Below are 27,643 nucleotides of genomic sequence, written 5' to 3'. Positions count from 1 at the left end.
AACTCAAAATTTTTATCAAATATTTGCAGAATAAATAATCAGTGTAACACTTACACATATTATGAAAACGTTAGATGAAACAAAAGTACTCAATTAAAAAATTATCATGATAAATGATTATTTTTATTAAATCATTTGCCAACTCTGTTACGTATGACCAGCCACGCGTTCTAGTTTACCCATTGCAGTTTACATGCTATTGTCTCAAATCATTCAACGTGTCTATCAACTCGAGGATTGGAACAATAACGAGCAGTAAGCTGTAATTGTTGAACAGGTTTACTCACCAATAAAGGATATTAAGACTCTAGAAATGGGCTTTTGATAGACATTAATAATACATTGTTGCAATGAATTATGCAATACTGATAATAGGACCTTTTTGTATTCCTCTGTATGGTCGATACAAATTGGCTGTTAATTAAGATTAATAGTGAAATTTAATAGCATCCAAAGAGACTCATACGTAACACAAATTGACTTATTATTCTAGACTCCATTCGTAGGATATCATATACAGACACGTAAAGAGCATCATTCATTTCTAACTTGAGAAAATACTTTACTAAAGGTAATTTTGTATATTTCGTAATTAAAATGTGTTGACATTAGTGTCCATATATTTACTAAGCAAACATATGATTACAAATAATTCAAATCAATTTGAAATCAGCTAACATTTTATAGCAGAATGCATATATAATAAAATATCATGTATAGTGGCAGAGTTTTATTTTATGCATTTATTAATGTCTTTATCACGAAAGTTCTTCGGAAAAACATATAAATATTCATAATTATCTACCTAAGAGAGTATAGTAGATATTTATAAGATTTTAATCTTTATGGCATTGGATACAGTAACGAGAAAAAGAACATTTATAAAAACTACAGACACATCCCTCTTCTGGTAAATATTTTGTTTTTTTATTATTATATAATAATATATAAAGTATTTGTTATTTATTTCAAACTTGTCAATATTTTTCTTGATATGTAAATTACTTTATTTAAAAGAAAATTTTCATCAGTTAAAATATTATTTTACAGGTATTGAGACAAATTGTTGTTCAAACCCCAAATAATCAAGAACAAAGGTTAATATTTCATGAAAATTAAATTTTTTTTATAGTATTTATTTACTAAAATTTCGTTTCTCATAAAATAATGATTTCTCATAAACTCATAATACACTAATAAAAATTAATCCATAGTAAAATACAAATATTTATGTTTTAAGATTTAAAGTTGAGTGTAATACATACAAACTTCGTACTTTCATTCTAATTTTGTATACACCCGAGGGAGTTGTTTTGTGATGCCTTGTTCTTTGTCATTCATATTTGAGCAACTCCCAACTGTTTATTCACATTCGCCAGTATTTCGTAAGCATGAAGGACCTGATAAAGAACTCCGATCGATGGAATTGATTGGTGTGTGAGTAGTAGAAATTATTATCGCAGTGGAATTCAACTACATTTGTGGCCTTTTCCCACAAAAATCTTTCTCTCATATTTTTTATCTTTTTTTTCTAGGATACTTTTATCTCTTTCTTACTCATGAGCTTGCAAAGCCTTAAGCAACTTCAGACACGGGCTTTCGGTTTCAGTCGTGCTAGAACAGCCGTAGAGGTGAGTTCACAAGACTGTGGAGCACATCCCTCTGACTTTGTGTCACAGACTAGGTGATAAATTAAATAATAATACCTGTCACAGAATAATTTCAATCACATTTAATCAAGTAATGAGTGAGTTAATAAATTCAGTTTATAAATCATATCAGTTAATTTGAAATCATATATATAAAAATTTTTCATGATCAAAATTGTACATAAGAAAAATGTGTAATGGTTTTTTGTAATATTTATTATCAATGTCATATAACGTACAAGGTGAGTGATAACAGCAATATTTGATACTTCATTCTTTTATTTTATTAGCTCTGTTTTCTCACATGTTGCTCGGTAATTAATGTGAAGAAAAAACTTAAAGTTACTTCCAGCGGGAAAATGTATCAAATGGATGTAAAACAAAGTTCTAAGACAAGTAATCCTTCTTTATATCCCTACAGGCTTTATTCGTTCGGAATGACATAAACTTTTCTGTGTTCTTCGTTCTTATCTCCTTTTTTTTTTTACTTTGCTCCTACTTAGCAAATTTGAGTTACCTCGTGTCTCAAATCATTTTTCAATACATTCTATCAGAATAAATAATCAGCTAAAAAGGCAGTAATTTCAAAATGTTTTGCTTAGTGTTTTACTGATCAGCGTACACACATTTTGGGATATATGCGAAAAATATTTCCAAGCTCTCTTCAATTTTGTACATGTTTTTTTTTGCAACTAATTAGTCCAATTACTAAACATTTTTATAAGAGAATTTAATTATTAAAATGCAGTCCACTGTCCTAGATTGATATTCTATGCAAGTTTTTTTTTTTAAATGAAAACGACTTGGTAAATATTGATTGCAAATAATCAATTTTTGTTTTAAATTATTCGAAGATTAAAAAGAACTATCAAGTCATTATCATTGACAAAAATAATTATGAGTCCAGAAACTAATGGTGATTTAAATTTTCATCTACTTGAGAAAACAAGAAAACTTTCATAGATTGAATGAATAAATGACATACATATTAACCTGTTGGTTAAGAATTTTTTTCAATTTTTCAATACTTTTTATGAAATTAATAGTATAGGTGTTTGAATATTTTCTAAACATTGATGTTACATCAATTTTTTCAAGCTAAAATAACTTTTCTTCATTTTTTTCAAATTTAATGGAAATTTTCTGTTCTTTTTCGTTATTTCTGCTTCACAGTAATTTTTTAATTAATTGAATAGTTCTTTCTCACTAGAGAGACTGAGTACTGATGTAATTAAAATTATTTTTAATAAATTTCCAAACTTTTTTAATTAAGATCATTTAAAAATCATAAATATTTAAATCCAATAATATGTTTATGATAAAATGTTTGTATATCAGTTGGCTTTTTAATAATTCACTTGAACCACTCCAATAAAACTCTAATCTTTACAGAAGCACGTAAATATTTTCCTTCCATAACATTCAACTTTTACCCTCATAAATTGTATAGAAATGACAAAATCATTTCAGAGGGAATGGTTTTAAAATGAGAAAATAACAAAAGTAGATTCAAAAAAGAAACTAAATAGGGGTAATAAAGTAAAGTACAAAAGGTATTGTGGGAGAAATAGAGGTAAAAAGGGTTCTCGAAGGTGTTAGATGCAAGTACTGATCTATTGTCGTTACTCAAAAGCAGCTTTTGTATCATGCGTGATCCTTTCAGATTCCAGTGCTAGCACCGGCACCGGGAGAAATGTTGGGAGCGGTGGAATTCGTGGTAACATCGGTGGAGGAAATTGCGATGGGGTGGAACGAAGAATGGTCGACATTACGCGAGATAAGCCAATCAAAGTTGCTGTCAGGGTACAAGTCCCTGTCCGGGATCACCCAAAGGTTAGATTAACAAAATTGACATTGAATCATTTTTTCCAATAGCTTCTTAAATCTGTTCATTTTCATTGTTACATCAAATTACGTGTCAAATAAGTTTAACAAAAGATGATAAGCAAGTGTTTTCTTTTGATATCCAACAGATTTCAAGTTATCGCAAGATTTTTCAATCTTAATAAAAAAATCTTCTTTTTATTTTATTTTAAATTAAATATAAAAGGCTTTTATTGTGGTTTTGTTGTAGTTTAATTTTGTCGGAAAACTATTAGGACCAAAAGGTAACTCTTTGAAGCGGCTTCAAGAAGAGTGTGGCTGTAAGATGGCTGTTTTAGGTCGTGGTTCAATGAAAGATCGTCAAAAGGTAAAAATAACGTTTACATAAATACTTTTAACATAGAAGAAGAAACAAAAAAAATATATAATATGGTTTTGAATGAAACAAGAAGCTATGTCAAGTGTTTTACATAGTTACATATGAAAAGATTATGTGCCCGTCGTTTTTATTTATTTCTTATTTTTTCAAGCATCGTACCACTTTCTTGCTTACCATCATCATAATAAATGTAGCTGAACACACTAGTAGGCTTGCTCATTGCGCCCAGATTCGCTCAGCGATGCGACTTTAATGACTTCGTTAATTAAAAGCCGTGCATCGCTCTCATCGCGAGATTCAGAAGCTTATGTGGTAGCCAAAGCTAAAATTTTATATGTACTTTTTAAATGCACTTACGAACACATTTCTGTTTGACAACACCAGTCTACCGCTTTCATCTTCTGTATAACTCAATATTCTCTTAAAGTCTCTAAATATTTAAACATGTAATTAAGTACTGCTAATCGATTAATCCATTCCTGGCTTGGTAAACCAAAGGAGGAGGAGCTGCGAGCAAGTGGTGACCCAAAATTCTCCCACCTTAACGACGATCTTCACGTTGAAATCAGCGCCTATGCAACTCCTGCTGAAGCACATGCCCGCATTGCTTACGCTCTCGTCGAAGTTCGGCGCTTTCTAGTCCCGGTTTGTCTTTTCTAATCTCTTGAACGTCATTTTCAAACTCATACAACCTCTGTCTCTTTTAGGATTACAATGATGATATTAGGCAAGAACAAATGTGGGAAATGCAGATGATGAATTGTAATGAAAACAATAATACAGATATACCATCAAGTCCTGAGACATCATCAGAACCAACTGGATCTCCAATTTCTAGTAAAACCAGCCACTCTGCTGATGTTCAAGACGTTTCTGGAAAATCAGTGGCTTCGTTATGCACCTCATCAACACTCGGTAGTAATGTAATATACTTAAAAAGCATTGCTTTTTTACTCCAATTTAATTTATATGGAAATAATCATTTAGGGTGTCGTAAACGTCCTGGAAATCGACCAACCGTATCCCCAATTAAACGAACAGTCATGTCACTACTAACGCGAGCACGAGCGGTACAGAATAAAGAACAGCCAGTAAGCCTCAGTCACAATGGTCCAGGAATTCATCAAGCCTCCGTTGCTTTGTTGACTTCAACTACAAATCCATCACCTCATCCAGTAGCTCAAGTGCCAAGAATTCAATTGATTGGATCTTCTGTTCCTCAACATACAACAGTTCGACGACAAATTATTCCAACATCGCACACACAGCATCAAATGTTAACTCCAGCAATCCATGGATTGATTCATACCCAGTAATATTTTTTTCTTTAAGTAATATGGTTTTATGTTAATTCATTACTCAGAAATATTTATTTATAATTTTAATCGATACATACGTAATGAATTTTTTTGGAAAAAATCAATAATTTTTTGTATCATGGAATATACTTCTATGCATAAAATAAATATCTCCCAGTTAAAAATCTCTTGATGCTAATGCAAAGAGAAACTATGAGTGTTCCTTTTATACCAAGTACTTCTGCTTTCAGAAGAGTCGCTAGCGGGCCGGCAATTCTTCCACTTTTACGAGAGGATCTCGTTGCTGGGGTTAATCTTGTTTAATCTTTGTGACGGCTACAAGGTACAAAGGTTTTCCAAGTGATAAAAAAATTTACAGATTTGAAATCTCTGTGAAATTGCATACATTTTTTAGCGAATATCAACGACTTTTTAGAGTTGAACAGTTTCACATTCTCTTTTTGGATTTACTGAAAAATCCGAAGAAACTCTAGTCATTTTCCTAAACATTGTGATCAATATTTCCAATTTACTAGCATTTAAAGCTTCAATGTAAAGTTTCTTTAATGTATATTGAAATATTATGTGATTATTAAATATTAGAGAACAAATTATCAAAAAAATCTATGCACTGAATTATAAATTTAAACATGTAATATTATTAAAAAATATTCATTCTTCAAACATTTTCCTTTGTTTTTTTTCTGTTATTCATCCATTTCAATCCATTCATCAAAAATCAATATATCCTGTGAAAACAAATTTTATTGAAAAATTAATTAGAATATTAAGCAAAATTATGTTGATGGTTTGTTTATCAATATTAATATTATTATCAAGGATATAAAATGTCATAATGGCCTGGACGATATAATAAATGAACTGATGGTGTTGCTCCTTCAGGAAAATCATGTGCTACTACTTCCGTTCCAGCTCCTCTATCCATGTACCGAACTCGAACTCCAGTTCCTAAAGCTGTACTCATGGCAATAATGTGGATGTGATCAGATTCTTTATACATTGGTTCAACTTCCTATAACATTAATAAATAAATTATTTATATTACTACTTATTTAATTAACATAAAAATACTAATTTAAAAAACCTCAACAACAATTCTTTTTTGTTGCCAATAAGTATCATTAAATATTAATGGCATTGATGTATCCATTATTAAATAATATTTATTTCGTTAAGAAATTGCTTTTGAATATAAAAAACCTTATTAATTTACCTGATGACAAAACTCAGTAACTGTTCGACCTCCTTCAATAAAATTTTGATAAAAATCAGCTTCTTTTTGAAGTTGGCCAGATGTGATCAATCTAAGATATACAACAATGTAGTCAGAGTACCCTTGTTCATTGAAAAATTTATATAACTCTGTGTAACTAGCTTCGGAACCACCTTCAACTTTATCAATAACTTCCATAAACTGAAAAATGATTACCCAATCAGTTGTTAATAATTTTTTATCTATTACTAAGCATTTTACATAACTAGTTTTGCACCGTTTTTTTACCATTTGAATAATAAATTTTGTGACATCCTTACTAAATATGTATATTGATAAAAAAAGGTTCATAAGTTAAAAAAAATTATGAATCGATTATTAAAAGATTTAATAAAATATACTTACAGTATCATGAAAATCTTCCACAGTAAATTGAGGGAATCCTAAAGCAACTAAATTATCCTTACTTTTTGCTGCTAAATCTCTAAATTTTTCATATTCTTCCTTGTTCTCTAACAGTCTTTCAAGATAAGCAAAACTAAAAGCACGGAAGAAACAATTGCCATCAGGTCTCGTTCTTCTAATAAATGAATATTTTTGACCTAAGGATTTAGCTTTTGACAAATACACTTCATCTTCATCATATTCTCGTTCTAAACTTTTCAGTGATTCTTTTTCACCAATTAGAGGTATTGATTCCGATATCTAGAATATGTACGAGATTAAATGAATAAGTTAGTCATATAAAAAAAAGAGAGATATAAAAAAATATTGTTAAATTTTTATATAGTTATAGAAAAAGTATTAATGTGTGTCAATTTATTTATAAATTATTGACAGTAACCTCTTTCTCAATACTTCGTTGTTGTTGAAGAATGAGTTCATCTTGATTAACTGTAACAGAAAACAAATATATATAAATATAAGAATAAATCAATAGAAGAGTTATTACAGTTTTTACAGAAATTTATATCAAAATTAAAAAAAATAATTATTATTTTGTCTTACCAGAATTCTCTGAAGTATTTAGAGCTGCGTCTCCCATGTTTCGATGAACTCACATAAATATCAATGTCACAGTCAAACAAATAACAAAGTTGCACTGATCATCACTGAGTGTAATAAAGAGAAATGATATTGTTCAAATATTTTTCATGTTCATTTGAAGACCAAAAGCGTCAGAAAATACCTTTTGTCTTTTATTTTTCGATAAAAAAAATTTATTTTCGAGCTTAAAATTTTTTATACGTCGGTAAATTACCGTGGATGAGTTTCAATTCTAGGTTTTATTCTCCAGCCATACCAGTTCATTTCAGTGTGTGTTGTTATAATATCAAATATTCAGAAGTAGTGTGTATATTAAATTCTATTGTATACGATATTATTAGACTATAAATGTGCAATGATAAATTATAAACATTATATATTCTATTATAAACAGAAATAATAATTAACTAAAGTGAATTTAATGATAGTGTGTTTAATTTGATAAAAAACAATCAAAAAGTTGAGGTTATAACTTTTTATTATTGATTGGTCGGTGTTGAGTGATTTATTATTTATATTTTTGGTGGTAAAATTGATTTCAAATTTTATAATGGCTTCAGCGTCAAGTACAAGTGCACGTAGTTTATTTATTGAGTCAAAAATGCGATTAGCAGATAAAGTTCAGGTAAACGTTAACAATATTGCTTCATTAGCGCGACAAATTCAACGTGGATCAAAAAGTAGTGAGGTATGTTATAAGACAAAATTTATTCTGTTACTACATATTCAGTAACTATTTAACTGTCACTTGAACTAAAACTTATTGAAACTAAAATCAAATTCGACTTTTTTGAAAGGATATTTTTGCCTTTATCAAGTAAAGAACTTTTTATTGTAGATGTTAATGCAAGCAGCTAAGACATTTGCCCAACAAGAACAAGGTCTTGAAAATGCGGAAAATAATTTGGAAAAATTAGCTCTAATTACATCGCATCTCGAATGCCAATTAACTTCAATTGATAGAAGCTTAGCGAAATTAGAAGATGTAACTGAGCAAGTTCGTGCAATGCAACGATAATTCAATTACTATACCAAAAAGAAAAAGGACGAGAATAACTTAATAATGTAAGTATTTTATAATAAAAAATTTTACAATATTTTTTATTAACCAGTTCCCATAGTGAAGAAATTATTCGTTCATATTTTTTGTTTCACTTATATCGAGTGTACACCTCTGATAAATGCTTCTACGGACTCAATTGGAGTATCAGGAAGTATTCCATGGCCTAAGTTAGCAATATAACGCGATTTTCCAAATTTCTCAGCTATTTTGCGTGCATTTTCATAAACTTTATCTTCAGATGCGTACATTGCACAAGGATCCATGTTACCTTGAAGTGTTATTTGACCAAAACGTGATTTTGCTTCTAAAGGATCTACTGTCCAATCAATTCCTATTACATTATAGCTTTTATCTTTGGCAAGTTTTTCTATTGAATTCATTGTTGCTCCTTTTGGAAATGCAATCTATAAAATATTAAATAAAAACTATTATTAAGTTCAATGATTTCACTTGATAACTAGTATTGATCGATTTATTTACCATTGGAACCTGAGGTATTTTTATTTCATCCAATTTGGACTTTACTCGCTGGCTGATTTGTTTTAGATAGGGAAATGAATACGTTTCGAAAAGTTCATCATTTAGATAATCAGCATGGCTTTCAAATACTTGTAAAGCCTGAAATCCATTATATTAATATATCAAATAATTAAAATTATCATAATCGTTTCAACTGAAACTTCTTATTATAATTACATAGAAAACATTTTATACCTGAGCACCAGCTTTCGCTTGCATGACTAAATAGTCAACTATGATGTCCGTTAAAAGTTGTAATAGTTTGTGAGAATCATCTGGATATTTATAGAGCCAAGATCTGGCTTGAGCCATTGTAGAACTTCCACCCCCTTGAATCATGTAACCCATAAGGGTCCACTAAAGTCATATGAATAATACTAAGAGGTAAATTTATTAGTTATCAATGAATTGAAATATTCTTAATTTATTTCATTTAACAATATTTCAAAATTTTGTTTGATTCTTACTGGAGCACCTGTGAAGCCAATTAGTGGAACTTTACCCTCTAATTGATGTCTGGTTAAAGTTATTGCTTCCCCAACATATTTAAGATCATTTTCTACATCAGGTTTCTTTAATCTTGTCATGTCTGATGGATTAGCTATCGGTTCTGGCAACACGGGACCCTATTAATTATTGTTATACACATTAATTGTCGATTTATTTGACTGTTAAAATTTTTCTAATAATTGTTTCATTTGCTAACATACCACTCCAGGTCTCATTTCAACAATTAACCCCATTGCTTGAGGAATCACAAGAATATCTGAGAAAATAATGCTTGCATCCAAATCAAATCTTCTTATTGGCTGTAGAGTTACTTCACAGGCTAATTCTGGAGTCTGACAGATTGCGAAAAAATTGTGTTTTGTTCTGAATTCCCGAAATTCTGGTAAATATCTTCCAGCTTGTCTCATAATCCATACTGGAATTTTGTCAACCTCTTCACCTTTAGCAGCTCTTAAAAATCTGTCATTTTTCAGAGGAGGAAAATTGTGTTGTGTCATTTTAATCTAAAAAACTGAGTAAAAATAATTAGCTATCATATAAATTGATTACAAATTATGTATTAAAATTGATAGAAAAACAAGCGACATTTAATGAAATTAATTTAATCAAGTATATTTAATAAGTATGATGTTAAAGTAGTTTTGGAGTAAAAACTTGAGACGTTCAGTGTAGATATTTCTTTCAATAATTAAAAATAATAGCAAGACAAGAAAATATAACTTGATTAACCAGCATGAGCTGTCATCATAATTTTAAAAATATTAATCAAATATTCGATAGACAAACTATAATTTATTTCTTTAAAGGTTATATCTATAACAATATCATTACTTACTGGTATAAAATAGAATGTTGATTATAAATACTTCTCAGAAGAAATGCTATTATTTATTTCTACAATTGTTCTGATAATTATAATGAATGATTATTCATTTTTTCACAATTATTCAAGTAAAATTAGCTCTACTTTAATGCTGATAACCTCACTTTTTCGTATCGGAAGTGATATTTACAAAAAACGATGAAAAAATTATTCCAGTCACATAAGCGCCATCTTTTTATCGGTAATGCAGAATTTATTGTTAAAAACCGCGAAAATTTTAACGGTTTAGAAAAGAAATCGAACGTTTGTAGGTCATTTTGAAATAAAATGAAACAAAAGCAGAGACAGACAAAAAGAGATGAAAAAAAACTTTTTCAAACGAAAAAAAAAGTGCATTCTAAATCTTTTCGTGATTTGCTACAGCTGTCTACTACTCTACTGACCTCGATTAAATCATTTCAAGAGAGATCTGCTGATACGGATTATTATTTTACATCAAAACCGTTCATAATGCTGCTTGTAGCTATTTCTTAATCTCTCATATGAAACATTGATAATAGAGTGTCAATACTGATCAATGTAGTGATGATTGAACGTACTGCAATGTCATTTATATTATTGTTCATATGAGAAAGTGTAATAAAAAAGATATCCGGATCAGACTGAAGTTCATAAGGTGAAGGATGTTGTATTGGTACGCCAGGATAGTGACAAAAGTGATAACCCTTTATCGTTGTCAAGACATTGAACGATATATGATGTTTGGACTCCGATTTCCTCGAAACATCTAAACTTTTTTTTACTCCACTCTATTGCCAATAAATCAATTCTTATTTCAAACTATAAATATATAAAAACCAATCATTTATCCAAGTAATAAATGAATAGTTATTGATATAAAAATATTTGCAATAATCACTATCTTAATTTTAGAAATTACTTGTGATTTATTTTATGCAAAATCATTATTTCATTTGTAATGTGTCTACTGATAATTTAATAAATTAATTAATTTAAATAAATGAAGGAAAAATAGTATCTAGTGTATAGAGATGTCTGTTGTTCTTAAATAAAGTACAAGATAAGTTGGTCAACAGTAAATGTATACTTGAATATAGGCTGATAACACGTGAATTGACAATGTGAATTAGTGTTTCAGTAATTGAAAATATTGATTCAATGAAGCTTGTTGATCATTACATCTCTTGTAATATTTTTTTGTTGCCAATATTGATAGTTGTTAGTGCAAAACACCTATTTATAAGAATATATGAAATATTCATCATAATAAAACTATTATATCAGTAGTACATATTATGTACGTCGTGAAGCATACATTCGATCGTCAGAGTACTGCGCTACGCCGTTTCTTGGTAGTAAAGTGAGAGCCTGACGTATTAGTTATTTTAGTTAGTTTGCAGTTCACATCAAGACTTCACACGGGCTGGTTGTAACGATTTTTCGTACCGTTATTATACTAGTGAACATTTTTTTACAATTAAAATTCTTTATTAAAGAATTAATTTCTCATCAAGAAATTCAAACATTATTTTGATAATTTCATTTTTGTGCTGTTTTGATTATTTTTTTCTAAACAATTCAATCAAATAAGTGAGTTATTATTTTATTTATACTTAATTCTTTTTAAAGAATTAAATAATTTAATTTTTTTTTCATTTAATTTGGAAAGTATTTGTTTAAATTTTTGCAGAAGAAAAATAATTGGCATGAATTTGATGTAAACAATTCTTTAGATATTACATTTTATAAACCAAAACAAATAATTTTCTGATGAATAAATTGATTTATTTAGCATTTATTACTGATAAATTATTTTGAAATATGTCATGTGTATACAAATATGTTGTTTATCAATTATTCTTTTTTATTTTATTGGAAAATTTAATAGAGTAAAATCAATTGTAACGGTGAATTCCAAGGTTGTGGATACAAATAATACGATAATTTATCTCTTACTGTACTAATATTGCGATTATTGCAATCGAGTTTAAACACACTTTATTTATTTTATGTCAAGGATTCAAAATTCGTTCTATAGTAATAATTTAAATAATTATTTTAGCAATAAATATGATGAGTTTTAACTTTCACGGTAGAAAGCGCCGGTTGGTGACCCCGAAGGATTTATCCTCATTTCTTTTAACGTTTCATCCATCTCATTTTACCTGCGCTTCCAACAAGAACACTATCGAGTTCAACGAATATAAAAATGAATGCATAATGCATGTTATACTGTTTTTTTTTCTTCATTGCGACTGGTGACTTTTAGAATTGAACGAAAATCAAGACGTTGGAAAAAAAAGTATGCAATCTTTAGAATCTTGAAATTTTAAAATTCACAAAAAATTATTATTTGTTCACAACCGGTTTGTGGAGAAATATTTGAACTGAATCAATGTTTTTTTTTTCTTAGATAAAAAAAGTCTTTTTCTATTTTTATTACCATTGTTATGAATTATATTGTCGACTAATGATTAAATGGTCTGCATGCAATAAAATTTCTTGGAATTTGTCTCATTAAAAACTGTATCTTGTTTATTAAATTAATTAAATAAGTAATTGATATCACAGTTCATTCATATTTTAATTAAGAAAAATAAATCAAATATGATATTTTTGATGAGACAAGGAAAATTAATGGATTTATGGTTTCTCATTGATAAGTTTCAATAAAAGAAAGAGCTATTAAATTGAAACATTGATGACACAATTATTGTCATTAAACTATGATTATTAGTCAATACAGTAAGAGTATAACATTTTAAAACGAGGATAGATCATATAATACTATTATTGGCAGATATTTTAAATATAAAATATCTATTAAAATTTAATCACAATGGCTAATCTATTTTTAGCATTCGCCAATTTTTTTCGCCTCCTTTTCTTTCCTCGTTAAATTTTTATTCTTATTATCAGAATCAGGTTTTTATCAGTATAAAAATAGCCATAAACCTATTAAGGTATACAAGTCAATCTAAGATATAATTCAAAGTCGTATGATTTTTTTTCTCGATTGGAATTGGCAAGATGCAGCTAATTAACATACAATGTAAGGTAATTTGAAATAGACAATTCTTAGAATAAATGAAATACAGAAAGAAAATCATGGAATAATGAAATAAGATTAGAATAAAAAAATATGCAAAGATACGTGTCGATTTTTTTAAATAAATGTGTGACTTTCCTGTGACTTCTAGTTTGAATTTATTTTTCTTAGTACAAAAGAAACAGAATTTTATTTTTGAATAATTTTTATCTTCGTTACGCAAGGATTATAATGACAGGTGCTTATGGTTGCAATGTAGATAATCACCAAGTTGGAATATTCACTATGCAATTCACGTACACAAGACCTGTCATTAAATAAATCGATGAATTGGGATTAATGAATGGAAGAAATTCTAATTGAAATTTTTCAATCTATACTATTTTCTTTTTTTTCCCTCCATTAATTCAATTGGTGATTGAATTTTTTTTTTCTAACAAGTGTCAATTTTATAAAATAATATTTATGACTCATTTCGCAGAGGAACTTCGAATGAGTCATGTAAAGTTGATGGTATCAACTGTAAAAGTAAAGCACGCGCATGCATCCCGAATGATAAACGTTAGCGAACTTGGACATTTGACGTCATTATATTATATATAAACATATATATGTATATATATGATTAATTATTACTTTTTTATTTTATTACGATCATTTCTACAGATATCATAATAATCTTAACTACTTTATGATGAAGGAATCACTAAAGTGATGTGATTGCAGTTTATGTCAATATGATTTGTCAACACATTAGATTATTTTTGAAAAAAATTAATAGACGTTTCTAGAATAATTGATAGCTTGCAAAAGTAACAGTTTATGCTTAATGTGCAATTTAAATCCAATCTGATACATAAAATCATACAAACGACAATTAAAATATCAATGAAACAAAGTATTATTTAAAATACAATTCTCTCTGCAATTTTCTTGTTTTACAGAAATTTAAATTAAAATTAAATTAAAAAAAAGATCATTTCTACAGATCTATTATCAATCCGTTGAATCTTTTAAATTACATTTAAGTGAAAGGAATAATTATGCAAAAATGATGTAATATCACTTAGATTTCAAACAAAAAAAAAGTGAAATCAAAATGATTCTTTGCAATAAATTACATGATGTCCATTCTACTGACTAAATTTTTATTTTAATTACTTTTTCAGATAATAAAACACAAAGTTGACAGTATTAAAATGTTCTTCAATGAAGAGTGAGTTTTTAAATTATAAAACGAAGATATAATAAATAATAAAGTTAACATAAAGCCGCTAAAATGACGAGCGGCTTACATCAAGCATCGCACGCCCTACCATCACGGTCTTCATTGAGCTGTTGTCAAGGATTAGATAATTGTGGGAGTATCAATGATGTAAATCAAGTATCTGCTATATCAGGAAATAATAATTACATTGAAAAATCTAAACACGCCTTTCCGAAGCGACCTGAAGTCGATTTAGCATTCAACAATATTCGATATAGCGTTAAATCATGGAATTATAAAAAATTTCTTCCAGGTATGACCATTTTTTTATTATTTATCTTTATTATTATAAATCTATGTCAATGGACTATTCATATAATGTATTTATCATCAAAAGAATTACTTTGCAAAAAAGATGTGATAAAAAACAAAATAATAAGTTTATAACAAAAAACGAAATTAATTGAATGGATAATGAATGTAATATTAAACTATTAGAGGTATTGATAAAAACGAATCGGAATTAGGTATGAAAACTTTTAATGACAACGTATAGAGTTATTTTGTAAGTCATTTATAACTTGAAGTTATTCTTTATACGTCTTTGGGCTTCTATTTTTTTTTATTTTTTTCTTAACTCTGGTCACTTATGAAAATACATTGATAGACCATTACGCGTCCGTTTGTAGATAATTAAGAGCATTATTCATGCAGTAAGAAAGGAAGCAACACCGACGTCATTGGTGTTACTTAGTATTGTCTTTTCATCATGAATATATAGATTGACGTGTCATTACAGCCTTTATTCTCAAAAGACAATTAAAAAAAAATCAACAAGCTTTTTATTGAATTGATGAGCTTTTTTTGAATAAAAAATATAAAAATAATATCTTTATTCGAATGATTTTTTGATATTTTCGACCTTCTCCTTGTAAATAGTATTTTTTTTTTTACTGTTATATTCATTTTTCATTCCGAAGAATAAATTTTATATGAAAAAAACTTCAGATCATTAACTCCAGTTCTTTAGAAGTAAGAATAAATAAAAATAAAACAAGTCTTGATAGTGAAGTATAAATTTAATGTTTTGAAATAGTAACAGGTATGTTGCTTTAATAAGAATACAACATTGAAGACTTTGTAAAAAAATTAATCAAATGAATATATCAATGTATTAATAAAGTAATTAAACATTCTTTTTACTTCATCTTCATTGAAGAACTTTATTATTATCAATTTTATAATTTCAAATTTCAATGCAAAGAGCTGATCTATTTCATAATCTAAATACATATATGAATTCATGAGTATTTATAAAAAGAAAAAATATAAAAAGAAATAGATAACAAAATTCTCATGTCAGTTATAATTATTGTAATTGAAAAATCATGTAGAATTTTCTGTTTAGAATGAATTGTTTTTTGAAGTTTGAGTTAATAGAAATTATAGATCAAGGTAATTCTAATTTTATGTTGACATGTGATAGTTAGTTGTTGTATATCCTTAAAATAGCATAAAATGGAAAAAATAACTTAATAAGAAAACAATCAATCTTTCAGAGTGACAAATAGCATCATTAAAATTGATTTATAAAAAAATTTTGCATTTTTCAATAATTAAGAGAATCATCTTTTTTGTCAAACTATTTTATTTCTTTTTTAGTGACACGATAATACTAATGATTAAAGTATAAATAACTGAAATATTACGTAAATAAAGCTAATAGTGAGAAAAATTTTTATTTTAAACATCAAGATAAAAAAGTTGTCTTTATTTGCTTATTATATATTACTAGTGGTCAGTACATACTTGATTCGAGAGATTTAAAAGCAATTCTGAAAATGTAGTTGAACAAAAAAAAAGAATATTTTAAGCTTTCAAACTTTTAAATGATAATGTATACGATAAAGATCTGAAGTTTAGAGAGTCCTCGAATAAGACTGTTATTACTTTGCAATTTCATTTTTAACGGTACAGACCGGAAAACCCGGTCACGTTCCATTTCATACCGGATATCACGTGTGATGATACCGATGGGTCAACAATTGTTTTTTTTTTGTTGATTCAACTTTTAGTTAAAGTAATAATCAATAATTCACCATCTTCAATCTATAAGTAATTCTAGCAAGGAACAAATAGTTTTTCAAAAGTATTTTTAACTTTATTTTATCTAATTATACTACTTTAATTAATTAGCCTATCTATTACAAAATCCTCTCTATTTGATCCAAATCCTAATTGATTTATTATTATCCTTTACAGAAGTCAAAGAAATTCTTCATGGTGTCAGTGGAGAATTTCGAGCTGGTGAGCTCACAGCAATTATGGGTCCATCAGGAGCCGGTAAATCAACTCTGTTAAATGTCCTCGCAGGATTTACGTAAGTACTGAATTTTTATTCAACCGAAACATTATTTTTATACATATTGATTTTGTCGGATGTTTATTTGCTTAATTATTATTAATTAATTACAACATATTTTTAAATGAGTTTACTTCATATACAATTAAAATGAGAAAATTATCATTTTTAGTTTATATTTAGCAGCTAGAAAAATAATAATAATGAATTAATCATTATTTTAAGAAAAATTCAAAAGAATCTTTTTAAACTTGTCACCATTTATTTGTCTTTCTTTTAATAAATAGTCGAATTTGTTCTACTGGAGATAATTTTTTTTTAGTGTCCAAGGAATGACAGGCCAAGTCCTTGTAAATGGCAAAGAAAGAATGCCATACAGTGAAAGATGGAAGAGAACGTCAACTTACATTCATCAAGATTCTTTGCCAAGAGCTAAATTAACTGTTGGTGAAGCTATGACTCTAGCAGCAAATCTGAAGCTCGGATATACGATAAGTTCAACATTCAAGCATACTCAGGTGAGATTTAATGATGATAGTATGATGATAATTTTCAGTATATTAATGAAAACAACAATAAAATACTTTTTCTAATGAACATTATATCTAGTTAATAATTCAAAAATATTAAAAAAAGCAAATGATGAAAAATGAAAATTATCTGATCAAGGTCTTAGAACTATTGGAGATGTTGGGACTGAGTCATTGTTACGACACTCTTTGTGGTCGTTTATCAGGTGGACAAAAGAAAAGATTGGACGTTGCATTCGAGCTCTTGAGCAATCCTTCAGTATTATTCCTTGATGAACCCACTACAGGTAACAAAAAATTCACTTGAAAATAAGTTTTTTCTATAATTCTCTCTTCTCTTCCTTCCATTAATGTTAAATACTAGAGATCATAATAGTGAATAGATAATCAATCATTTCAGGTCTTGATTCTGCGTCATGTAGCTCGTGTATTGCATTACTGCAGCGTTTAGCAAGAACAGAAAAACGTACTGTGGTTTGTACAATTCACCAACCATCAGCTTTATTGTTCGAAATGTTTGACTCATTGTATGCTGTCGCAAATGGTCAGTGTATATATCGTGGACCTATAGCATCATTCTTGCCACATTTGACCTCTGTTGGTGTCAGTTGTCCAGCTTACCACAATCCCGCAGACTTTTTGATTGAGGTTGCAATAGGAGACTACGGAATAACTGTTGATAAATTAGCTATTGCGGCCGAAAAAATGTGGGATGACCGCAAAGTATCATCAACTCGTAAAACACCATCAGACTCAGTAAGCGTTAAGGAACCACCGCCACCAGCAGGATTTCTCGCTCAATGTTATCTACTATACAAGAGACAATTAATGTGTCTAAAGAGAGATTACTCTCTCATGATGACCCGTCTTTTCTGTCATTTGATGATTGGTATAATATTTGGTTATCTCTACATGGGCAGTGGATATCGCGCCAATGGAGTTCTTGCCAATTATGTTTATCTCTATGGCTCATTATTACTTATTGTTTATACTGGAAAAATGGCTGTCACCCTTGCGTTTCCGACAGAAATGCAAATTCTTACGAGAGAACATTTTAATCGATGGTATCGACTGGCACCTTACTACATCAGTTTATTATTGGTCGAAATTCCATTCCAAGCAGCATGTGCCAGTACATATTTAGTGGTCAGTTACTGGTTAACTGGTCAACCTATTGAAACCCATAGAATTCTTCTGTTTATGGTTGTCAGCATTGCTGCAAGTTTGACAGCACAGGCTTGGGGATTCTTTATTGGTGCTACAACACCGGTGAAGGTAATTATTAATATTTAATTAAATGCTAATAATTTTTAATTTATTCAAATTATTAACCATTCAATGATTGTTTAGATTGCAGTATTTGCGGGTCCCGTTATTGCCGTTCTCTTTTCAATCTTTGGCTTTTGCATTCGCTACATGGATACTCCAGTTCATTTCCGTTGGATATTTCATATTTCTTATTTTAGAGCTGGATTCCACAGCTTAATATATGCAATGTATGGTTTCAATCGAATTGATCTCAAGTGTGATGATATTTATTGCCACTATAAGAAACCCACAAAATTCTTGAATGAAATGGAAATTAGTGATACCAATGTTATGAATAATTTAGTTTTAATCGTTGGTATTGGCGTTTTGATGCACTTGCTTACAGCGAGTGCACTATGGTGTAAATTAAACAGACGATGAAGAATAAGATGGGATGAGAAAATATTTTTATAAGAAAACATAAAATCAAGATAATATATGGTTCCTCAGTATTTTTCTAATAAGGATTTAATGGTATATATAATTGATTGGTTATTCATTTTAGTTAATGTTCAATAACATCTAAAATTTATAATATCTTTATCTTGCCGTAGATACGTTGATATTTTTCATTTATTTTTAAGAGAGAAAAGTTTTATTAATAAAGATAAAAACTTTTATAGATTTTAAATAAATTCGTTTAAAACTCTATTTGAATGAGTTGATTGTTTAAAATAAAAACAAATATAAAATAAAATTTATAACATCTTTTCTATTGTAATTTAACAGGGTTAATATACGTTTATCAATAATTGAATTAATTACTGAACTAGTCGAGATTACTTATAAACTAAAACAAAATACCTAACTATCTCATAAAAACCATATTTTAGACAAAATAAAAACGAATAAATTAATTTTTTTCACCCATTCATTCAAAGGGCTAAAGCTGATGAATGAAAAGTAAAATAAGCGTATGAATTGTAATGATAGTAATATACAATAAAAAAATGTCTTCATAAATAAGCAGTTTCTGTGAACATTAATTATAGTATATAATTTATTAATAATAATTAGTAGTTTGTCGGTATTGCAGCATTGAGATCTATACATTCTTTGATATCGCACTAGGCCTTTTACTTCATGAAGAGAGAAGAAAAATTTAACAGACAAGTGGGGGACTATAATGTGTGGGATACGAATATCTTTCTTATTCCGTACACTTGTTTCAAACAGCCAATCAGTTGGCGTTTGATTGCCTTCTCGTTCACACCTTGCAAACAATTCTTGTCATTTTCGTACTATTATTTCATAGTCATTGAGATAAAAAAAAATTATTAATCCTAGTTCAAAATATTCTTAATTTAATTTTGCAATTTTACAAGTAATATTCAATTAACTTGATTGATAATGCATGCAAAATATTCGCGATGAGTGAACTATTCATTGTTTCTTATGAAAAACCAGAAAAAATGAAATTGCTATGCTGTTGAATGGAAAAGGAAAAACGAAATGTCGAAGAAAGAAGAGATGACACCATCGGGACGTTCATTGAACTTGACCTTCGATGGACTATCATACAGTGTACGTGCAGGGATTTTAAAAAAAGGTATGTAGTTTACTTTTTATCAATTATTAACCTTTAATCAATAAAAACTTATAACCACACTAAATAAAGATATAAAATAAATATATGAGATTAATCGTATCTTAATCATAAAGTGCTATCTAAAATTGACAAAGAAAAATAACTTCAAAAATATCTTCTTTGCATCAAATATCAATATTTGGTTTAACCAAATGTATAAAGTCACTTATTCGAATATAGTTTCAAATAAATTTGCATTCATTATAATTTTTTTCTTCATTAAAAATGTTGAAATAAATTTCTTTTTATGTATCATGATTATCACTCCGTTTTGTAAACAAAAAAAAAATGCAAACAGATAAACTAGTTATTTACTTGAAGGTATAATAATTATAACGATAAAATTTTTTACATTTTTTACTGATTAAAATTAGGTCCTGAAATATATTCAAAAATATATTCATTTACCAGATGTTACTTATCAGAGTATCATGAGTAAATTTTTTATCTAGATTTACTTCAGAAATTCAATAAAGTTTTTTATCCAGTTGTTAAAAGACTTATCATCTGTGATTATATATTATATCTTTAAACCATCATTAAACCTATAAAATTGAAGAAATTAAACATTCAGATACTTTTGATAATTTTTTTATTACTCTTATTAAATAATTCATCAACCTCTTCAAAGTTTTATATATTTATTCAATTGAAAAAATTTTAATAATGCAGAAAATCGTCAACTCTTAACAAATATAAGTGGTGATTTCCGAGTTGGAGAATTAACAGCAATAATGGGTCCATCAGGAGCAGGAAAATCTACGTTCTTGGATATTCTCGCTGGATTTACGTAAAAATACTGATTTTTAATAAACTAAGTTTTTTATTTTAAAACTAGACAGTATAATCATTATTTAGCAGTTGAGCTAAAACCTATTACACACCTGCTATAGTTTCATAATAAAAAGCACGTGAGCTCAATATTTTTTTTTTATTGAACTTAGCAGCTTTTTTTCAAAGATATTTATAAGTTATAAATTGCAATTTATATGATTGGCTTAGAATAATCTTTTAATACTCAAGAAATATTTATCAATAAATTAAATTTACATTTATTTTCATGAATAAATAAAATCATAAACATAAAATAAACTTCTATCTGTTTTCTGATTACTATATCGTACTACTATATTTGCATTAGTAATGATTATTTTTTTGTTCTCAGAATACCAACTACTGGTACAGTTTTAGTAAATGGAAGTCCCCGTGATTTGTCTGAATTTCGAAGAAACTCTGCATACATCATGCAAAATGATAATCTAGAACCACTTCTTACTGTTGAAGAAAGCTTGCGCATTGCAGCAGAACTTAAACTACAGTCGAATCATAATGAAAAAATTCAAAGAGTAATTGCTTTATTACTTATATAAAGAATATTAAAAAAATGTATAACAGAAAAAATATTATTTTTATATTCTAGGTTGATCAAATAATTTCGGCCTTGGGCTTGGACACTTGTAGACACACTAGAACTTGCAGCTTAAGTGGAGGCCAAAGAAAAAGACTTGCAATAGCTCTTGAACTTGTAAATAATCCTCCAGTTATGTTTTTTGATGAACCAACAAGGTAAATTAAGTTCATAAGATTTTTTTTCTATGTTAACAACTAATAATAATTGTTAATATTTTTTCTAGTGGTCTTGATATTGTAACATCTAAACAATGTATCAGTTTACTGAAAGCATTAGCAAGAGAGGGTCCGAGAACTGTAGTTGTAACAATTCATCAGCCTAGTGCAACACTATTTGATATGATGGATCACCTGTATGTAATTGTAGACGGTTATTGTGTATATACAGGAGGTACTAAACCTTTACTGTCATATCTTGCAAAGTTCGGATTACACTGCCCAACTTATCACAATCCAGCTGACTTTTGTACGTTTTTTATTTTTGGTTATTTATATTGATCATGATGCTCTGAATTGACAGTACAAATAAAGTTAATAAAATATTTTATAGCTACTTTTATGTTTTATAGTGATGGAAATATGCAATGGTGATTATGGTAAATGGAACGAGAAACTCGTGGAGTCCATAAACAATGGAAAGTGTAATAGTTGGAGATCGATTTCTTATGAAAAAGATTCATGGGGATTTACTCCTATATTTAGAAGAGGATTAAGTCTAGAATTTCCAGAAAGTCATGTTAATTATACACTTAATTCTAAACAATATGCCACAGGATTTTTTAAACAGCTATATGTACTTGTCAAAAGGAATGCTATAAAACTATCTAGAGACAGAGTAACATACTTATTTACTTTTTGTTCATGTTAAATAGAATAAATAAACTATTTTTTATTTAAATAAATTTTGTTTCAGATTTTAACATTTATACGATTAGGAATGCACTGTATTATTGCTATTATTGTAGGAATAATTTATTTTGATATTGGTGAAGATGCAGCTTATGCTTTGAATAATTTCAATCTGTTATTTTTTAGTCTCATGTTTCTCATGTTTTCTGCATTCAGCGCTACAATAATTACTTGTAAGTTTACTGGGAAAAGCTATTACTTTCTTTTTCCTGTGAATTTCTCTAACAAAATGTCTATTTCTTTTTATTTTTCAGTTCCATTAGTTTTACCCATCATTTCTCGTGAACATTTCAATAGATGGTACAAATTACGTTCATTTTATATTGCAAATAAACTAGCTGATCTTCCAATTCAAGTAGTTGCAGTATCCATTTATACTTTAATTGTTTACTTAATGACGGGACAAATTCTTGAAGGAAAAAGATTTATATTATTATCAATAGCTTGTGTTGTTGTTAGCCTTGTTGCCCAGATCATTGGAGTCATCGTAGGAACCGGATTGAATATGCAGGTATGCCTATAAAAATTAATTATATTTTTATTAATAACTAATTATTAATTATTATTCATGTTTTTACAGAATGGAGTAATTTTCGGCTCCCTGTTTATAATGCCATTTGTGATCTTCAGTGGATTTTTTGTACACATTAATGATGCTCCACCATATCTTCAATGGCTTTTTCATGCTTCTTTTTTGAAATATGGCTTTGAATGTGCCATGACATCAATGTATGGGTAAGTAATTACTTTGGAAAATTATTCTCTTTTATTTGTAGTAAATTTTTGTTTACAAAAATTCTATGTTGCAGATTTAGTAGACCAAAGATGCTTTGTTCTGATGATTATTGCCACTTTATTTCACCTCAGAAACTTATGAAAGAGTTTGGAATGATTCATGTTGAATATTGGTTTTCAATGATTATTCTTCTTTTTTTATATCTTGTGCTTGATTTATTCGCATACGTTATTCTTAGATTAAAATTAAAAAAACTTATCTGATCTATAAGCTAGATTAATTTATCAGACATTAAAAGTTTTTCCTTTAAGTTCCTCTATTATTCCAGTAGCTTTTCACGACAATATCTTAAATGATTTTTTATAGAGTAATAAACCTCGCCATTTAGTTATGTAAGAAATGATAAGTATTTCTTGTAATAAATTCTAGTCAGATTTTGAAAATACAATGAATACTTTCAAATTATTTATTTATAAAAATTCATAAGTTAATTAGATGGTGAAATATGTAAGCATCATTTTTTTTATTATGATTTAATAAAATGAAGATATATAGTTTATAAAAAATTATTTTCAATCTCTCGAATTAAAAAAAATATAAAATAGTTATTTCTCTGCTAATTTTATTCCATATCATTCATGGCGATTGACGACACACTTTCTATCAAGTTTCCTTTCTCGAGTAAAAACCAGTTTCACAAATTGTGCTACAGTATATAGAAGAAGTATTCACATTGTAGAATTATTTAATAATTTGAAGATAATATTATCTATCATAAACGTGCTGTGATTTGAAAAATAGCAGCTTTACTCAGTAACTATAAAATTCATGTTAATTAAATAGCTGATTTGATATATTTCGGTATGTATATATTTTTTATAAATTATTTATAGTGACTGCACTATTTTGAACGCTTTGATGTTGATTGTTTTAATGAAGTATAATTCCTTTATCTGTTTGAATCGTTGATTCTCCCTCTCATGATATTCTCTTCGACCATAATCATATCTGCTATGTGTGCTATCAAGACTAGTAGTCTATCTTTTATGCAGTCAAGTCTCAGCAAAGCTTGAGCTATCATGACAGAAGGTAATAATCTACTGCAGTTGATTAAAATTATTCAAAAGAATAGCTGTTTTGTTGAAATAAATTAATTTGATATATTTTTATCAGTGGTAAGCTCGGAAGTACTTTGTGTGTTGACCTTGTTTGAAGATCATGAGTGTAACAAACACATAAATAGGTTTATTATCATCTTGAACACGCAGTGATGAATAAGAAACAAATGTAAAGTCCATCAACAATTAGATTAACTCAGAAAAACCTGATAAAATAATTTTTCCCTCAAACTTTGATAGAAATTATATTTTATTATAATTATAGATGCATATATTTACAATTTCAGAACACTATTGATTTATTGACATTGATCACATTGTATAGATGTGTTTATTAATTTCATTCTGATAAGATAAAATGTACTTTGAACTATTCGAAAATCAAAATTTTTATTTTTATAATTTCTTTAAAATTTTTATAAAAAATGATTTTTATTTTTTTTTTCAGTTTGAAGTGGATGAAGTTTTTATTTTTGTATTTGTTATTAATATGAATGAGACTAACGATGAAAATGGCATCTTAATGCCTCCACTGTCATCACCAAGTTGCACACTTGACCTTGAGAGAGCACACAATAAAAATTTTAATATTTCTTCAAATGAGTTTAACGATAACTTTCATATTAACATTGACTTTAAAGATCTTATTTATTCAGTAAAAACAAGGCAGAAAGGTAAAAATTTTTATGCTCCTATAAAATAAAAACAACCAAGATAAATTGAAATTTTTAACATAAAGTTAATTTGAAACATTTTTTTAGGAGAAGTAAAAAAAGAAATACTTCATGGGATCAATGGTTACTTTAATTCAAAGAGCCTTAATGCTATTATTGGTCCTTCTGGTGCTGGAAAAACTAGTCTTATAAGTATTTTATGCGGGTTTAAAAATTTAAATATACAAGGAACAATTAGAATCAATGGAATCTCAAGCAATTCAGATACTCTACGTAAAATATCTTGTTATGTTCCTCAAGAGTTTGAACTTTTGCCCTGGCTAACGACAAAAGAAACTTTGTACTTTGCCACAAGGTTAAAAATTTCGAAAATGCGACAAAAATACTATCAAGAAATTGTAAGTATAAGCTTTTTTTATCGGTAATCATATCCAATCAATTTGCAGAGATTAATCTTAACAATTTGATCAATCATAGGTCAATAATGTAGCGGATAAACTAGGACTTGCAGATAATCTTGAAACCATGACACAAAATTTGAGTGGAGGAGAAAAAAAACGATTGTCTATTGGAGTGGAAATTGTTACCAATCCTATGGTATTAATTCTAGATGAACCTACCAGTGGACTGGACAGTTTAGCATCAAGCCAAGTGATAGCTTTATTAAAAAACATGTCTCAGAATGGATGCAACGTCATTTGTTCAGTTCATCAACCCAGCAGCCAAATGATGACCATGTTTGATAATTTATTAGTTTTGGCTAATGGCCGAGAACTTTATTGCGGGCCCCAGACGAGTGTTATTAGCACTTTTGAAAGAGCAGGGTTCAATTGCCCTTCATTTTATAATATTGGGGAATATGGTAATTCAGTGAATACAATTAAACTTAATGAACAACTTCAATAATAGTTATTAGATAAATTTTCAACAAAAGCAATTAATATATAACTTTTTTCCTTATTCACGATAGCTTTATTGGTATTTCAGTGATTGAAGTAGCAACAGAACGTAGAATTGGCGACCTTGACTTGCTGCGGAAACTAACTGATGAATTACTATCGTTAAACTCATCAGTAATAAATCATAAATTTCTTCATGAACCGCTGAATACTAAAGAAATTCAAATGAAATGTAAAAATCATTCGGAACGAAGATCAATCACGTGGACTGATGAACTTCGTGTTCTTCTTTGGCGTGCAATCACGTGCATTCGTCGAGATAATGTAAGAGACTTTACCACTCAATGTATTTTTCAATATAAACAAGGAAATGATACATCATTGATTGAACAATCTCAATTATAATCAGAATATTTTTTCAGACCATGACACGATTGAGATTATTAGTACATGTATTGGTAGGAATTCTCCTTGGGATAGTATTTCAAAATTTTGGAGAAGATGCTGAAAAAACTCCTAGTAATATTGCCAGTCTTTTTTTCTTCCTGCTCTTTCTATTTTTTTCTAATGCAATGCCTGCAGTACAAATGTGTATGTAAATTAAATTATTATGTGATGAATTCAGTACATATGTAGTTATTTATCTTACGCAATGTTTGATGATAATGTTACAGTTCCTATTGAAGCAGCAGTATTCATTAGAGAACATTCAAATAACTGGTATAGTCTAGGGACTTATTATATATCCAAAGTTATAACTGATCTCCCACTGCAGGTATGACATTCAAAATTGATTAATTCAATATCACGAATAATGAGTTATTTCAACAGTGATAATTTATTGACATTATTTTTTTTATTTGTTTAGATTCTTTGTCCAACATGTTTTCTCATTATAGCCTACTGTTTAACAGGACAACCATTGGAATTTGATCGTTTTATAAAAGTATGGCTAATGTGTTTCCTTATGTCAATATTAGCCCAATCTTTTGGTATCTTGACAGGTGCCGCATTTAATACTCATGTTGGCTGTTTTCTCGTACCTGCTTTAAATATTCCAATGTTTCTTTTTGCCGGATTCTTTATTAAACTTAATGAAATCTCATCTTATCTTTATCCTTTGAGTGCTATAAGTTTCTTTAGATATGCATTTGAAGGAATTCTTCAAGCAATTTATGATAATGATCGACCATCTCTAACATGTAAAGCAGATTTTTGCTTATTAAAATCACCAAGGTTTATCCTTTCTTATATGGATATGCCTTCAGTAAGTTTTACAACTATTACTTTAAGCTTACTTATATGGATTATATGTCTTCATTGCTTAATTTTCCTTGTACTTAAATGTAAATTTATTAATTTATGTAAAAAATAATTTTTATAGTTTTATATTTTTTATTTTTATAATTTTATAATATTTTAGAAAATCAAGATAAAGTGGAAAAATCTATAAAATAATACTAATCGATTGAATTATCTGACTTAT

The 27,643-nt window shown here is 28.3% G+C and overlaps 6 protein-coding genes across 14 annotated transcripts; 4 read left to right on the top strand and 2 right to left on the bottom strand.

The window, feature by feature from the left end:
• Positions 1-269: 269 nt before the first annotated feature.
• On the top strand, positions 270-5,749 carry LOC118068624 (female germline-specific tumor suppressor gld-1-like). 7 transcript variants are annotated; one of them, XM_035086140.1, is made up of 11 exons: positions 270-571; positions 688-910; positions 1,051-1,097; positions 1,241-1,437; positions 1,536-1,891; positions 3,313-3,482; positions 3,724-3,840; positions 4,351-4,497; positions 4,560-4,767; positions 4,840-5,164; positions 5,402-5,749. In XM_035086140.1, the coding sequence occupies exons 5-11, from the start codon at positions 1,873-1,875 to the stop codon at positions 5,472-5,474; spliced, it is 1,059 nt and encodes a 352-aa protein (XP_034942031.1). In that variant the 5' UTR covers positions 270-571; positions 688-910; positions 1,051-1,097; positions 1,241-1,437; positions 1,536-1,872; the 3' UTR covers positions 5,475-5,749. The 7 variants fall into 7 exon arrangements, with proteins under 7 accessions (XP_034942031.1, XP_034942030.1, XP_034942033.1 ...); XM_035086139.1 differs by having other exon boundaries at positions 674-910; XM_035086142.1 differs by having other exon boundaries at positions 270-910; positions 1,536-1,631.
• A 146-nt stretch (positions 5,750-5,895) lies between these two features.
• On the bottom strand, positions 5,896-7,662 carry LOC118068625 (ubiquitin thioesterase otubain-like). The gene is made up of 5 exons (XM_035086145.1): positions 7,393-7,662; positions 7,229-7,278; positions 6,790-7,089; positions 6,385-6,585; positions 5,896-6,183 (listed from the first exon to the last, which is right to left on the bottom strand). The coding sequence occupies exons 1-5, from the start codon at positions 7,427-7,429 to the stop codon at positions 5,986-5,988; spliced, it is 786 nt and encodes a 261-aa protein (XP_034942036.1). The 5' UTR covers positions 7,430-7,662; the 3' UTR covers positions 5,896-5,985.
• Positions 7,663-7,891: 229 nt separating this feature from the next.
• Positions 7,892-10,717, bottom strand: Urod (uroporphyrinogen decarboxylase). The gene is made up of 6 exons (XM_035086136.1): positions 10,359-10,717; positions 9,724-10,034; positions 9,481-9,639; positions 9,209-9,370; positions 8,975-9,112; positions 7,892-8,898 (listed from the first exon to the last, which is right to left on the bottom strand). The coding sequence occupies exons 2-6, from the start codon at positions 10,018-10,020 to the stop codon at positions 8,587-8,589; spliced, it is 1,068 nt and encodes a 355-aa protein (XP_034942027.1). The 5' UTR covers positions 10,021-10,034; positions 10,359-10,717; the 3' UTR covers positions 7,892-8,586.
• BORCS7 (BLOC-1 related complex subunit 7) lies at positions 7,982-8,449 on the top strand. Its single transcript, XM_035085620.1, has 2 exons — positions 7,982-8,119; positions 8,270-8,449. Exons 1-2 carry the CDS (start codon positions 7,982-7,984, stop codon positions 8,447-8,449), a joined length of 318 nt encoding a protein of 105 aa, XP_034941511.1.
• LOC118068622 (ATP-binding cassette sub-family G member 1-like) lies at positions 8,363-19,789 on the top strand. Of its 3 annotated transcripts, none has more exons than XM_035086134.1 (7): positions 8,363-8,496; positions 14,586-14,936; positions 16,886-17,003; positions 17,308-17,503; positions 17,655-17,802; positions 17,916-18,790; positions 18,866-19,789. In XM_035086134.1, exons 2-7 carry the CDS (start codon positions 14,696-14,698, stop codon positions 19,202-19,204), a joined length of 1,917 nt encoding a protein of 638 aa, XP_034942025.1. In that variant the 5' UTR covers positions 8,363-8,496; positions 14,586-14,695; the 3' UTR covers positions 19,205-19,789. The 3 variants fall into 3 exon arrangements, with proteins under 3 accessions (XP_034942025.1, XP_034942026.1, XP_034942024.1); XM_035086135.1 differs by lacking the exon at positions 8,363-8,496 and adding an exon at positions 10,892-11,022; XM_035086133.1 differs by lacking the exon at positions 8,363-8,496 and adding an exon at positions 11,532-11,957.
• A 229-nt stretch (positions 19,790-20,018) lies between these two features.
• LOC118068318 (uncharacterized ABC transporter ATP-binding protein/permease YOL075C-like) lies at positions 20,019-27,609 on the top strand. The gene is made up of 17 exons (XM_035085619.1): positions 20,019-20,372; positions 21,084-21,201; positions 21,577-21,757; positions 21,832-21,977; positions 22,046-22,287; positions 22,391-22,656; positions 22,735-22,903; positions 22,985-23,241; positions 23,311-23,465; positions 23,540-23,726; positions 25,033-25,258; positions 25,346-25,656; positions 25,736-26,120; positions 26,246-26,481; positions 26,580-26,748; positions 26,832-26,932; positions 27,026-27,609. Exons 1-17 carry the CDS (start codon positions 20,276-20,278, stop codon positions 27,530-27,532), a joined length of 3,753 nt encoding a protein of 1,250 aa, XP_034941510.1. The 5' UTR covers positions 20,019-20,275; the 3' UTR covers positions 27,533-27,609.
• Positions 27,610-27,643: the final 34 nt, after the last annotated feature.

This window comes from Chelonus insularis, unplaced genomic scaffold (assembly GCF_013357705.1).
Source record: "Chelonus insularis isolate UGA/USDA-ARS -01 unplaced genomic scaffold, ASM1335770v1 contig_3_pilon, whole genome shotgun sequence".
Lineage (NCBI taxonomy): Eukaryota > Metazoa > Arthropoda > Insecta > Hymenoptera > Braconidae > Chelonus > Chelonus insularis.
The sequence above is the reverse complement of the archived record's forward strand: the minus strand, read 5'-3'. Positions and strand labels throughout refer to the sequence as shown.

Excerpts from the sequence above, each read along its gene's own strand:
- LOC118068625 (XM_035086145.1), bottom strand. The coding sequence starts at position 7,429 with ATGGGAGACGCAGCTCTAAATACTTCAGAGAATTCTG. Across the intron at positions 7,279-7,392 it reads AAATACTTCAGAGAATTCTG|TTAATCAAGATGAACTCATT; the intron begins GTAAGACAAAAT and ends TTTCTGTTACAG. Across the intron at positions 6,586-6,789 it reads TGGAAGATTTTCATGATACT|TTTATGGAAGTTATTGATAA; the intron begins GTAAGTATATTT and ends ATCATTTTTCAG.
- LOC118068622 (XM_035086134.1), top strand. The coding sequence starts at position 14,696 with ATGACGAGCGGCTTACATCAAGCATCGCACGCCCTACCATCACGGTCT. Across the intron at positions 17,504-17,654 it reads CAACATTCAAGCATACTCAG|GTCTTAGAACTATTGGAGAT; the intron begins GTGAGATTTAAT and ends TATCTGATCAAG. Across the intron at positions 18,791-18,865 it reads GTGCTACAACACCGGTGAAG|ATTGCAGTATTTGCGGGTCC; the intron begins GTAATTATTAAT and ends ATGATTGTTTAG.
- LOC118068318 (XM_035085619.1), top strand. The coding sequence starts at position 20,276 with ATGTCGAAGAAAGAAGAGATGACACCATCGGGACGTTCATTGAACTTG. Across the intron at positions 22,904-22,984 it reads CAGCGCTACAATAATTACTT|TTCCATTAGTTTTACCCATC; the intron begins GTAAGTTTACTG and ends TTTATTTTTCAG. Across the intron at positions 23,466-23,539 it reads GCCATGACATCAATGTATGG|ATTTAGTAGACCAAAGATGC; the intron begins GTAAGTAATTAC and ends TCTATGTTGCAG.
- BORCS7 (XM_035085620.1), top strand. The coding sequence starts at position 7,982 with ATGGCTTCAGCGTCAAGTACAAGTGCACGTAGTTTATTTATTGAGTCA. Across the intron at positions 8,120-8,269 it reads GTGGATCAAAAAGTAGTGAG|ATGTTAATGCAAGCAGCTAA; the intron begins GTATGTTATAAG and ends TTTTTATTGTAG.
- LOC118068624 (XM_035086140.1), top strand. Across the intron at positions 4,498-4,559 it reads TTCGGCGCTTTCTAGTCCCG|GATTACAATGATGATATTAG; the intron begins GTTTGTCTTTTC and ends TGTCTCTTTTAG. Across the intron at positions 5,165-5,401 it reads CATGGATTGATTCATACCCA|AAGAGTCGCTAGCGGGCCGG; the intron begins GTAATATTTTTT and ends TTCTGCTTTCAG.
- Urod (XM_035086136.1), bottom strand. The coding sequence starts at position 10,020 with ATGACACAACACAATTTTCCTCCTCTGAAAAATGACAGATTTTTAAGA. Across the intron at positions 9,113-9,208 it reads AAGCGAAAGCTGGTGCTCAG|GCTTTACAAGTATTTGAAAG; the intron begins GTATAAAATGTT and ends AATGGATTTCAG. Across the intron at positions 8,899-8,974 it reads AAATACCTCAGGTTCCAATG|ATTGCATTTCCAAAAGGAGC; the intron begins GTAAATAAATCG and ends AATATTTTATAG.